The 12,263-nt window shown below is 43.3% G+C and overlaps 1 protein-coding gene across 6 annotated transcripts in view; it reads right to left on the bottom strand.

The window, feature by feature from the left end:
* Nucleotides 1-2,783: 2,783 nt before the first annotated feature.
* NCOA6 (nuclear receptor coactivator 6) overlaps nucleotides 2,784-12,263 on the bottom strand; it is a 43,755-nt gene continuing 34,275 nt past the window's right edge. For 2 of the 6 annotated variants that reach the window (XM_053958212.1, XM_053958214.1), the window contains exons 13-16: nucleotides 11,168-11,236; nucleotides 9,226-9,262; nucleotides 6,261-6,409; nucleotides 2,784-3,384 (exon numbers count right to left, since the gene is read on the bottom strand). In XM_053958212.1, coding sequence (XP_053814187.1) covers nucleotides 3,338-3,384; nucleotides 6,261-6,409; nucleotides 9,226-9,262; nucleotides 11,168-11,236 — 302 coding nt within the window. In that variant the 3' untranslated portion in view covers nucleotides 2,784-3,337. Of the gene's footprint in view, nucleotides 3,385-5,487; nucleotides 5,593-6,260; nucleotides 6,410-9,225; nucleotides 9,263-11,167; nucleotides 11,237-12,263 lie in introns of all 6 variants that reach the window. The other 4 variants (XR_008433827.1, XM_053958213.1, XM_053958215.1 and 1 more) reach the window with 4 other exon arrangements.

The following is a 12,263-nucleotide window of genomic DNA, read 5'->3' as shown; positions in this document are numbered from 1 at the left end:
GATGTTCTCAGCACCCATGAGAGGCAGAGATGCCTCCAAGGTGCTTAAGGGCTTGGAGATGAGAAGCTGAGAGCTGGGACTGCCCAGCCTAGAGGAAGTTCAGGGAGATCCCGCCCACATCAGATTACTGATGGGGGGAGTGCAGAAAACAGCTGGAACATTCTCAGTGCAGGTACAGGGTGAAAACACAAACTGAAGTAAAAAAAAAAAAAAAAAATCACTTAAACATAAGAAAATGCTTTTTCACTGCAAGGATGGTTGGCCACAGGAGCAGGTTGAGAGGTTGAGGAGTCCTCATCCTTGGAGATACCCAAGATGAGAGGACACATGGCCATGAGCAGTTTTGGGCAGGGGTGGGATGGGGCTTGCCTAGCCCAGTGGCTGTGCCAGCTCCTCCAGCAGAGCCAAGCCAAGGAGACACCCATGACCCCCCAGATGCTGGGAAAAACACTTCAGAGAAATGTTAGATTAGATACTGGGAATGAAAAAAATAGCTGAGCGTGAGCTTTCATAGCTTTGATAACCTTCTTATGGGAAAACCAAATTTGGCAGCTGGAGACAAAGCCTAGGGTTATTTGTGATGGATGGAGCTCAGGAGGTCCAGTCCAACATCCTGCTCACAGCAGGGTAAACACTGAATTCAGACCACAGGGCTTTGTTCAGCCAATGCTTGAAATTCTCCAAAGAGAGAGATCCTGCGCTGCATCCCAGGGGGAATAGTTTCTTCTGCCCGCTCAGAAGCTACTCTCTTTCCATTTGTCCTGATGGTGTCCATCCCTGTCTCCCAGCTTGCATCTCTATAACATCCTGGCTCCATCTTCTGCAGATCACAAAAGGGCGATGGTGCCCATTTCCCTCAATGTCTCCTTTCAGTCAGGTGTTCCAGCCCCAGGCCATCCTGGTGGCCTTCTCTTGTGTCTCCTCTACATTATCAACATCTTGTGGTTGGGTGGGAGGTGGAAAGCAGGTGATATTATTCCAGATCCCCAAATGCCAAGGGATCACTTCCCTGCCCCATGGGCTGCCCTCCCTGCCCACAGCCTGGCTCAGCTCTCCTCCAGGGCTTTGACTGTGAGCTGCTCCAAAGTCCAGCACTGCTCAGAGGACCATTTCAGGGGTCCTTTGCTCCTTCCAAGGCTCCTTCCGAGTGGTAGGATCTTGTAGTTCTTCTTTCCTAAGGTCTGTGTCCCTGTAAATGTCCCTGACCTCAAGCTTGTCTGTTCCCCACAGGGTGGTATTTCCCACAAACTGAAGCACATTCCCCCTCTTCCCCTGGTTTATTGGTATATGGACCTTTTCTGAGAAGACTTTCCAGTTTCATGGACTTTGTTCTTATTCTCCAAAGCTTCCCACCCAGCCTGAAGCACCAACAGGAGCAGTGAGTCCAAGTATGGAGCAGGGTGAGCCCCAGCGGAGAGCAGGGGCCCAGCAAAGATTGGGGGGCTGCCGTACCCACATCAGCTGTGTCTGTACAGGGACACGAGCAGCCACACTCTGGCAGGGAGGATGGAGACACTGAAGAGTGCCTGGAAAGCTGCCTGGTGCGAAAGGCCTTGGGAGTGTTGGTGACAGCAGCTGAACAAGAGGCTGGTGTGCCCGGGTGGGCAAGAGGCCAATGACACCTGGCCTGTACCAGCCATGGTGTGGCAGCAGGGCCAGGGCAGCGACTGTGCCCTGTGCTGGGCACTGGTGAGGCACCTCCAATCCTGGGGACAGTTTTGGGCCCCTCATGGCAAGAAAGGCATTGAGGGGCTGGAGTGTATCCAGAGAAGGGAACAGGGCTGGGGAAGGGGCTGGAGCACCAGGAGCAGCTGAGAGAGCTGGGAGGGCTTATCCTGGAGAAAAGGAGGCTTGGGGGAAACATTCACTCTCCACAACTCCCTGACAGGAGGGTGGAGTGGGGTTGGGTTGTGCTCCCAGGGAACAAGGGAGAGGATGACAGGAAATAGCCTCAAGTAGCACCAGGGGAGGTTCAGGTTAGATATTGGGGAAAATTACTTCATGGAAGAGGTTGTCAAGTCCTGGCACAGCTTCCCAGGACAATGGTGGAGTCCCTATCCCTAGAGGGATTTTAAAAACGTGTGGATGCTGCACTTGGGGACATGGGTTTCTGGTGGCCTTGGCGGTGGTAGGGGAACAGATGGACTTGATGGTTTTAAAGGACTTATCCATCCCCAATGATTCTGTGACATTGGCCTCACTCAGTGCCTGCTACCTTGTGCACAAATAGATAATTTCTGTGATTATAAAAGCTGACAACATCCATTTAATAACAATTTATATTTAATCAGCATTTTGAGATACATATTTTAAAATTCAGCAAGAAAGAGAGGAGGTGGCAGTGTGTGTGCACAGAGCTCAGGCTCTGGGCTCTCCCCAGCAGCTCTCAGGAACAGCGAGCCTGACCTACTTTCCAAGGCAGCGCATCCCGAGCGCCACGGCCGATGGCAGCAGAGCTCTCCAGACCGAGGGACACCAGGCTGCTGCCTTTGTCCCGTGAAACTGGGCCTTTTCCCTGCCTGTGCCCTGCTGAGCAGCCCTCTGTGGGGAGCCAGGCTGCTGGGGCTCCTCTGCTCCCTGTGCAGCCCCGGGGGTAGCAGCGTGTCCTTCCTGTGCTCCCTTGCTTTGCAGGAGCAGCTGCATCGGTTAATTTGTTTGTGGTTAAACAAAGTCCTTGCTGAAGCTACATATAAGGAGCTTGCAGGCCCAGAGCTCTAAATAATCCCTCCAATCCTCTTGTTTGGAATGATGCTGCTGTTGTTGCTAATAATAATTCAACCCAATTTATAGGACAATAACATTTATTTAGAGCATGAGGAATTCCACATTATACAAACCCTTAAATTTATTTTTTGTTTCACTGGTCCATTTCTACAACAAATACATCAGATCTACTATATAATAAAATTATTTACATTTCCAAACAACATGGGGTTTGTTTATAAACCCTCTGACTGCTATTCACATACAGTACTTAAACAACAGCACATTACATTATTTTAATACCTAAAAATGACAACCCTGTATTCTAAATTGTTTATGAAAAGTGGAAACAAATAAATTTACAATTGTCTTCCCCTCCTCTTCCATTTCATACAAACACATTACCCTAATGTGCTAACCCTGACTTCACTTTGCAAATCCAGGGGGTTTTAGAAGAACCCAGTTTTTATATCTATTTATCTGTTTTTTTAGAAAAAAAATCATTTATTGGGAACAGTATAATATTAAAATTACTTACTGTACAGAATTTTATTTAAAAAAGAAAAATCACAGCTCAAAATTGGTATTGGTAAATTCACACTCATTTACAAGTCTCATGTTTCCATGCAGTAATTTACTTGGATTTTCTTCTTTTTGACTGCATTGCACTGGCACTCGTTTCTGAAATCAAGAGAAGAAAAAAAGCATGGATATGCAGTCGGTAAGCCATTCCCCAGAGGGGCACAGATTGCCCTGTCATTTTTCCAAACTCACACCAGAGTTTGTGCTCTGGAGAGCAGGATTTCCCCACGCCGGGACCAACTCCTGAGCAGCTGCGGCACCCCTGGGCCGCCAGCCCGACACGCACAAGGGCCCGAGCGGTGTGAGCTGGGCACTCACGCAAACCTGACAGAACAGCCTTTGAAAGAAGAGCCAAATGTTTATAACCGTCCCCTACGTGCCACAGGGGAGCCGTGTCCCAGGAGGAAAGGGTGCTACATAACCACTCTGCCATGCCAGGCAACACCCCAGCTGTCTGAGCTCCTAGAAGGTCATTAGAAAACAAGTCTCTGCAGTGTACACCGAGTCACAGGAACACAGCTGATGCAAAAAGACACAAATGATAACACCTGCAGGGCCACGGTGACAGCAGATGGCATGTCCAGTGCACTTACCAAGGCACTAAATTTCCATTTCAAAACAAAAAGAATAAGGACCAAAGGCATTTACCTCTTTAGATCTTTTTAAAAATGTGATTTTAAATGTTGGCAATGTCTCTTTGGCTCTTCATAATGTTTTCCAAAAACTATTGCAGCTGTGTGTATTTTAAGAGTCAAAAGGGAAAAAAAATTCCAAGCCCATCTAAAATTAGAATAGCAGCAGTATAACTCCACCGCTGTTACATGTGGAATTAGAAAAAAACAATCAACATTTCAAAATTTAACAAACTCAAAGCTACAGTAAATGCTAAAAGCAGCCCTTGCTGGAAAAGTACTCCAAAAAGGGAAAACACCAGTACAGTACCAATTTTCAGAAGTGAAACATCTCCACAGGCTCAACTCCAGCCTGGAGCCCTCCAAGCAGCAGGACTGACTTTGAAGTAGCTTCAGCAGCAGCTGTTGTTGCCCTTGTTGCTGCTCAAAGCTCCGTGTTTGGGAGGAGGAGTGGGGCAGCAGCACTCAGTCCCTCGCGAGCATCACCAGCACCTCCCAAACCCTGCACCCCGAAGTGTGCCGGACACACATGGACAGGGCTGACCCTCCCTGTGTGTCCCTCTTCTCTCACTGACCCTTCTGCCTCCTCCTTCCCAAGACTTAGCAACCAAGTTCCTACTCCAGCTGGTCAAAGTCTGCTTCTCCCTCCCTGCTCATTTATTTTTCCTAATAATGACTTTAAACACCCTCTATCTGAAGAGATAACTCCTCCCAGCGCCACATTCCTTTTACCATGGATTAAGGGGTCTCTCAGGACACAGATAACATAATGAGGACAGGAGCAACCAAACCAGAATAATTAAGCTCTGATTCACTAACAAATATGTACAACAGAGCAGGCACAGGTGGCAGACCAGGTGACACTCCTACGGCCACCTCACTAATGTGCAGCTTGTCCAGAACACCTGGTTTGGCTCATTCTCCACAGCTTGGGAGCAGCTGTGTGTTTGCAAGCAAGGCATCGCAGCCAGGCATCCCCTGCAGACTGCACCCAAGTGTCCAGCAAAGCCCTTGGACACTGCAGCAGCTTCAGATGCACGACTTAAAACCAAAGGTTTTATTTATAGAGATAAATGTATTACACAGTCAGCACAAACCCCTGTGAGAGTTTTGGTATTATTTAAATTTGATGCACTTTCCCGTTCCCACATTTTCAGAATTTGAAGTTTCACTGGTTGTCATCTTTAGGTTTACCCAGTACAGCATGTGGGGCAGGTCACACGCTCCAGATCCCCTCAAACGCAGGCAGGGATTTTAAACTGGCTTCACATTGTTCAAACTTTTTTTCACAATCATGAAAGAGAATTTATTTTTACAATACAGACTCAGATTCTTCTGCACAGTCCTGCCACAAGAAGTAAATATAATTAAGTTCAGCAGTCACAAAAGTGCAGAACATATAGGTCCCCTGTGTAATCTTTGGGAGTAATTGCACAATAATGTAAAGCTGGAATGCTTCTCTGAAACTCTGACAACACAATATTCTTAGCATCACACTTGAGTACCTCCAGTATGGAAATGGTGGCTGAATTCAACTTGACTTCCTTTTATAATCATTTTATATTAGTACCTCTTTGTTCTGTATATTATCTTTAAAATAGTGGTCGAATGTTGCCTCTTGACGGTCTCTCTCTACTCTCTTGTATAACTTTGGTCCATCAGCATTTTTCTGACCCTTAAATACAAGAAGCTGACAGAATTAGCTTCAGCCTGGCACTGGGCCGTGCATATCACACAAATGCTGCATAACTGTTAAAGACTGTAACCTGGGTAGGAGTAAGATACGTCAGCACCTGCTAATGCCATGGGTTAATAACTTCAGGAGTTCAGATGTTGTTGTGAAGCAGAGCTGAGGCTCTGTGCTAGCACACAGCACTCCCTGATGCTCCTGGCTGCCACCTCAGCAGCCTCTGGAGCATGCCTGAACCATGGCATTTGACTTGGCAAGAACCGACCGTGCGCTTGGGAACACTTAAGTCTTGTATCTTTCGGGCTTCAGGAAAAGGAAAATGTCACTTTTTGATCTCAGTACGGTCCTTCCAACAGCAACACATTTCTGCAAAGAGAATTCAACTAGGCAAGGTGCTGAACACTATGGTGGTGAGTGCTGCAGAAAACAAGTTCCACAGATGTATCAAAGAGGAATTCATACAGGATTACTGCCAGTGCAGATGTCGGGAAATGCTTCAACACCTGTGGCTAAATCCTTGAAACTAGAGATAAAGCACGCAAGGTGTATGAGCTGCAAACCAGCGTTACGAGGCAGCTACTGCCAGGGCAAAACACCTGGGGAAGCAGGTTAGGAGCTGCCCTCTCCCCAGGAAGGGTGGCCGTGCAAGTTACCTTTAGCTGTGCCGGATGTGGATGCGGGTCGTGAGGATCTCTTACGCTGCCCGTTCTCTACAGTATCCTGTGAAGCGGCAGAATCCTCTGTTCTTGAATTTCTTCTACTTGGAGTTTTAGACTTTTCACAATTCTCTTTTGTCTCATTACTAATAAAGTGGGACAAAATATTTCTGATGAAGTGTGAGAAGAATTATGTTTTTCTATGCAAGTCAGACAAGCTGGAGGATGGCCCAACACAGGTACCAGTTCCGGACTATTAGCATTGAAGATATGAAACGCTAGAGATATCAGAAGTTCTATCAGATGAAGAATGACCTGAGTAAGCCAGAGTATAGTCCATTTCTATCAAAAATTACCAGAGGATACAGAATTGAGAAGTCCTCAAAGAGAATATTTTCAACATAAGAAGACCAAGAAATTAGATGCATTATAAATTGTCTGCTCTGTTTTCCACAGGTGCCACCATTTACTGAAGTCTAGGAAAAGCAAACAGGTTACATTAGAGACTGCTGCAGTATGTATGTAGGTGCAGAGTTGAAATTGCAGATGAACATCAGGAGGAATTAAGAACTCTCCAGGGAGTATGCCAACTTTTGGGTTTGCTAAAAAGACTTACTCTATTGACCCAAGTGATTTCTTCAAATATTAAAATTTTTTTTTAAAAAACTTTCTTCAAGTTTTAAAGCTTGAAAGCTTGAAGTCAAAATCCTTTTTTTTTTTTTTTTTTTTTTTTTTTTTTTTTTTTTTTTGTAACAAAAAGCCTTTTCTGCTATAACATAATAATTTTAGGTACTGTGGAAATCTGTTTCTTGCTACTGAGACAACAAAGGGAGTGGTACATTTTGTAATTAAATTCCTCTTTTATTTTATCTGTCTTAGCCCTGTAAACTCATCCTGAGCTTTGGGTGTTTTCTCCTTAATGCATACTTGCCAGACAATTTCTGGTGATTAAGCAGTTTCAGAAGTTTAAACTAAACTTCTCTCGTGTGAATTCAAAGGTAAGTAATTAACTAAATAAATTATTCTGCTGATAATGGAAAAGAAGAAAGCTCATTTCAGGCCCTTTGGGTGACAGCTTGCAGGATTTCAGGAAAGGGAGCCTGAATCAGAGACTGGAGTGAAGGCATGGCACAGGGTGACCTGTGTGTGACAGAGGTCTCACTGCAGCATCACCCTTCAGACAAGTCCTGCTTTGAGGGGAAGGACTAAAACCACACAAACTTTAGGGTTAAGTAACAGAAACCTGAAATAGAACAGTTCCTCAATGGAAGGAGAGACAAACATTCTCAAGGAAAGACACACAGCAGAGGAGACTATAGATTGTAGATTATCTCAGATACAAAATACTGAAATCTATTTCCCTGTAAAAGAGTATTATGGGCCATCTACAAACTGGATCCCCCAAAGAGGTGGGTGCTTCCCAGAGGGAAGCAAACAGGTATCAGAACCCAAAGTTCAGTTAGTACAGGTCATTTTTACAGATTCTAGTGACTAAATCCAGAGCTGGGATTGTCTCATAGGATCGAGCACATCACTTCCCTCCTTTTATAGGAGGAAATCAAATTACTCCAAGTGAAAATATTTCTAGTGGTTTATGGGTTGTAAGATTCCCCTAGATTTTAAAGGTTTTTCATGGCTTTAAATGAGAATAGGTTTAGATTAGCTATTAGGGAGAAATTGGCACGCGTTGCCCAGAGAAACTGTGGCTGCCCCATCCCTGGATGTGTCCAAGGCCAGACTGGACTGGGCTTGGAGCAACCTGGGTTACTGGAAGGTGACCCTGCTAATGGCATGAAGGTAAGTTTTAAGGTCCCTTGCCATCCAAACCACCTGTGATTATATCAAGAATTGTCCTGTACAGTTCAACATACCCAAAGCTGTGCACTGCAGCAGCCATCACTAGACCCAGTTTGCCTGCAAGCTTTCCTTCTTTTCCAGTCTTGCTCAGAAGCGCATCAATCAGAAAAACCCTGAAAATGCCCTTGTGGTAATCTGATGTGCTGGATGAGTTTGGACATAGTCACACAAGGATACTTCATTTGGAAAATCTGCTCAGTTGCCAATGTCCCACCTTCAGCTTTTCAGAAAAATTCTACCCTGAAGAAAACTGACTGTGAAATTTCAGCTTGTCTTTCAAAGATGCCAGTCCAAATGAAAATAAATAGGGTTAAATATTCCATTCAGAGCCATTCCTGATCTGAGGAAATGTACTGCATTCCCTTCCTTATAAAGGAAGGCACTGCCTCATCTTGTGAGGAACCCAACAAGGGGCTGTCCCTCTCAGCCTGGCCTCGGGGGTCACTCCACCCATGAGGGCAGTGTCCAAAACCCAGCGGCTGTGCCAGCACCATTAGCCAAAAACCTCCCCAGGGGCTCTCACTGCCAACTGAGCCTGGGGTGTTTAGAATCTTCCAAGCAGATCTTGGAAATGGTATTTTCTTCTGACAGAACACAACCATTTGAAATACTATCTTTTAATTACTGAATGTCTTAACCAGGACAACATGAAGTTTCTACCTGACTTTCTTATCAAGTTTTGGCAGAGTGTTAACAAGCAAATAGAGGAAAACTGTTAAAAACAATCCTCAAGGCAGAAGAACAAACTTTTGAAAGCTTTCTTTCAGAAAACAAAAATTCACATGACATAGCATAGCTAAGCTGAAGGCTTTGGAGGGTTAGTTTTGATTTGTTGTGCAACCATCAAGACCCTTCCAGGACATGAAAAATCCAGGCCTGAAAGGATGAGGGGAAACATTGCCCAAAGCACAGACTAAGGAAAAGATTAATTCATTGCATTTTAGCAATGGTTTGGATCATTAGCTGGCCTGATTTCTTAGCAGGAAAGAAAGGATATGGCCAAGAAAATGAAAAACAGTAGCAGAGGTTGAGCAATTAAGAAAAGAGAAAGGGACTTTTCCCATGAAAACTATATCTACTCTGAATCTACAAACTATCTCCTTACCTTTGACCAGCAACTACTGCAGCATTTGTCTCAAGTTCTACAAAAGAAAAAGATAATTTTAAAGTCTGCTGTAGAGGTACATACCTGCTGACAAGGCATGACTACCTCACATTTTTTTATCACATATTAGATCTCAAGGATAAGCTTCTCTCAAAGCAAAGCAAGCAAAACCACCATATTGGCCAAGTGCTTGGTCTGATTACAGCCTTCAGGACACTGCAGCCAGCTAAAATAGGGAAAAATGAAAAGGCCACAGAAAATATCTCTATTTGAAAAGTATTTGAAAAATATTTTTCAAATAGAAGAAAAGTGTAGAGAAGCTCCCTGGCTACACCCATCTCCCTTTTTAAACTTCCATTTTAGACAGCTTATTTCTACTAAACCTTCTAGGTTTTATTAATTTTTAAACCTTAAAAGTACTCATCTGGCTCTATTTTGCACATAAAAAATTGCCTTGACCCAACTGCCTCTCACAGCAGTATCTTCTAATGACAAATTTCTGAAGCCAAATTGCACTTGTACAGAATTGGAAAATATCTCAGTGGAGATGATGCAAAGAGAAGTCTGACCTGTTTTCTCTCTCTCTCTCAGTGATTTTGTACATACAGGTCAGGTTTCCTTTGGAGTCTTCACCTCAGTAAACAGCTCTCCTTTTCAGCACATAAAATGTCAAGTCTTTTTACTGTCTGCTTTTAAGTCTTCCATATCCACCATATCCTTTGTTTAGAGGGAAGACCTGTATCTCAACAAAGGCCCTCTCATGAGGAACTGCCAGAGATTTGGGGATTAACATTGTAATGTCATGGATGAACCCCCTGTACTTTGTCTAATTGCCCAGCTCAACTCCTCCATCAAACTTAGGGCCAGTGGGACACAAACTGGGGCTTTGCCTTTGACAGCAATTAAGCTCCCAGTTTGCTAGAGTGTGCACAATGAATAGAGGCATTTTAAAAAGTAAGAGAATGGGCAATGCCTGTCCTCCTAGGATGAATCTGCAGTGTTGGAACATCAGCCTCTTCAGTGTAAAGGGATATAGAACTGTCCAAGAAAAACAGACATCTTGGGGACTAAGGAAGAAGAGACTGAGTGATGAAAGGAGTTACCTTTCTTCCCATCCAAAATTTAAACTAGAAGATTATCCAACAGCAAAAAATGGATAGCATCAGTGCTTCCCCCAGCAGGAACCCCCAGTACAGTCACAGCAGCACAGGACAATGAGTTGAGTGTGAAAAACAAGGGTGTATGACCACCTTTGTCTTAGTGGAAATTCAAAGAAAACAATTTCATACAATTTTTACTTCCTGAAAACCCTATTTCCAATCAGATTAGAGATGGCAAGTAGATGGAGAGTGGCACTTCCCATAAGTAAGCCCACATCTATCTGTTTTCCCTGCTCAGCATGGGAATTACTTTTTTTAAAACACCCCAGAACTGATGGTGAAACACCATGATAATAAATGGCAACACCATGAAGTCATCTGCCAGGGCTCCATCCTGAAACACTGCTGGGAGAGCATTAAAAGTTGAACACAGAAAAAAAGGATTACCACTCTAAACCACAATCCCAGCATGGCATGAACATATTTCTGTATTCAGAAGGGTACAATGAAAGAAACACCTTTCTTATTAGCTCAGCATAGAACTTCCAAATTCAAACACAATGTACTGTTACAAATCCAGTCCCTCCATCTTAACACTGAATATCTAAAACCTTTCTTGGGGATTTTTTCATCTTTTACTTGACCCCATCCTGAATCTCCCACAAGGCTTTGGACACTTCCAAAGCACAATGTAACTATCAAAGCACAAATAATAATAAAAAACCCTACCCAACCTCCAAAATACACGGTGTGTTAGTGACCACTGAATATGCATTCAAACAAATACATTTTCATAAAGGATTTAGTTCACCTCTATTCTGCTTTTCCAAAGGAAGATTTACCTGTTCTTTGAACAGTACCTTCTGATGTTGCAACTGAAATTTTTTTCTGTGTTAAAAGTTGAGAGGATGCTAGAATAAAAGTGGAGGGAAAAAACATTATTGTCAAAGGGAGTAAAGGAGTTCCTGTTGTGTGATCAGGCTGGTAGAAAATGCTCTCTCTCCCAGCTGACAGCACTTTGCCATTTACAGATGCAATATTTTTAATCTACCCTCCACTTCCCTCCCACCACATACACACCTCCCCCTTTTTAAAACAAACTTTGGCAAAACTATCCCAAGCAAGTTTTCTCAAACTAGAATGAGTGATGAAATGAAGTATCATAAACAACATTTTTAAAGATAACAGTTGTTCAGCAGACTGTGACATTAAAGGAAATAATAAAATTTCAGTAGTTTAGACTCCTTTTTTTAAATGTTAATTTCAACAGATATTCTGGGGGGGAAATAGCATATTTTTAATGAATGAATGCCCTCGCTCTTTAAATTCAAGTGCACAGTATGCTCCAGAGTTGCCCTTGAAGGCTTTGGCAATAAGATGATGACAACCTTTCTTAGGTTGCCAAATAAAAAAAAATGAGGTGGAAAAAAAATTTTTGTTTCTAGTCTTCAATGTGATAGTGAACTTACAGAGAACAGGAAGACAAAAAGTTTAACATTCCCGCTTAAATAAAGACTATCACTTTCTAGAAAGCTAGAGTTCCTTCTGTGAAGCTCAAAGGAAGCTTCCATTTTCTAGTGGCATGCAGCTAGGACATCAAACAGCCATGGAGAAAGTCACACTGAGGCTGAAGTTTTCAGTTCCCCTGCACGACTTCTGTGGATTTTACCATCCATGACTTTATCCTCTGTGTCCAATTCATGTTGTAAACCACAACACTCACTCAGCTCACTTCAAGAGTGATAGGTTTATATCCACACCAGATTCAATAAATTAAAAATGGCATCAAGAACTAGCATCAATGTCATATATAAAATGTGCCAGATGCTCAAATTAAAACAGCAAAGCTCAGATGTAAAGGTATTTTATGTTTTCAAAGTGAATGCAGTTAACTTTTTTGTTAATTTCTCCAAAATGAGCATTTAAGTTTTTCCCTAG

Source organism: Vidua chalybeata, chromosome 17 (genome assembly GCF_026979565.1).
Source record: "Vidua chalybeata isolate OUT-0048 chromosome 17, bVidCha1 merged haplotype, whole genome shotgun sequence".
In the NCBI taxonomy this organism is placed as follows: domain Eukaryota; kingdom Metazoa; phylum Chordata; class Aves; order Passeriformes; family Viduidae; genus Vidua; species Vidua chalybeata.
This window is presented reverse-complemented; position numbering and strand designations above follow the sequence as displayed.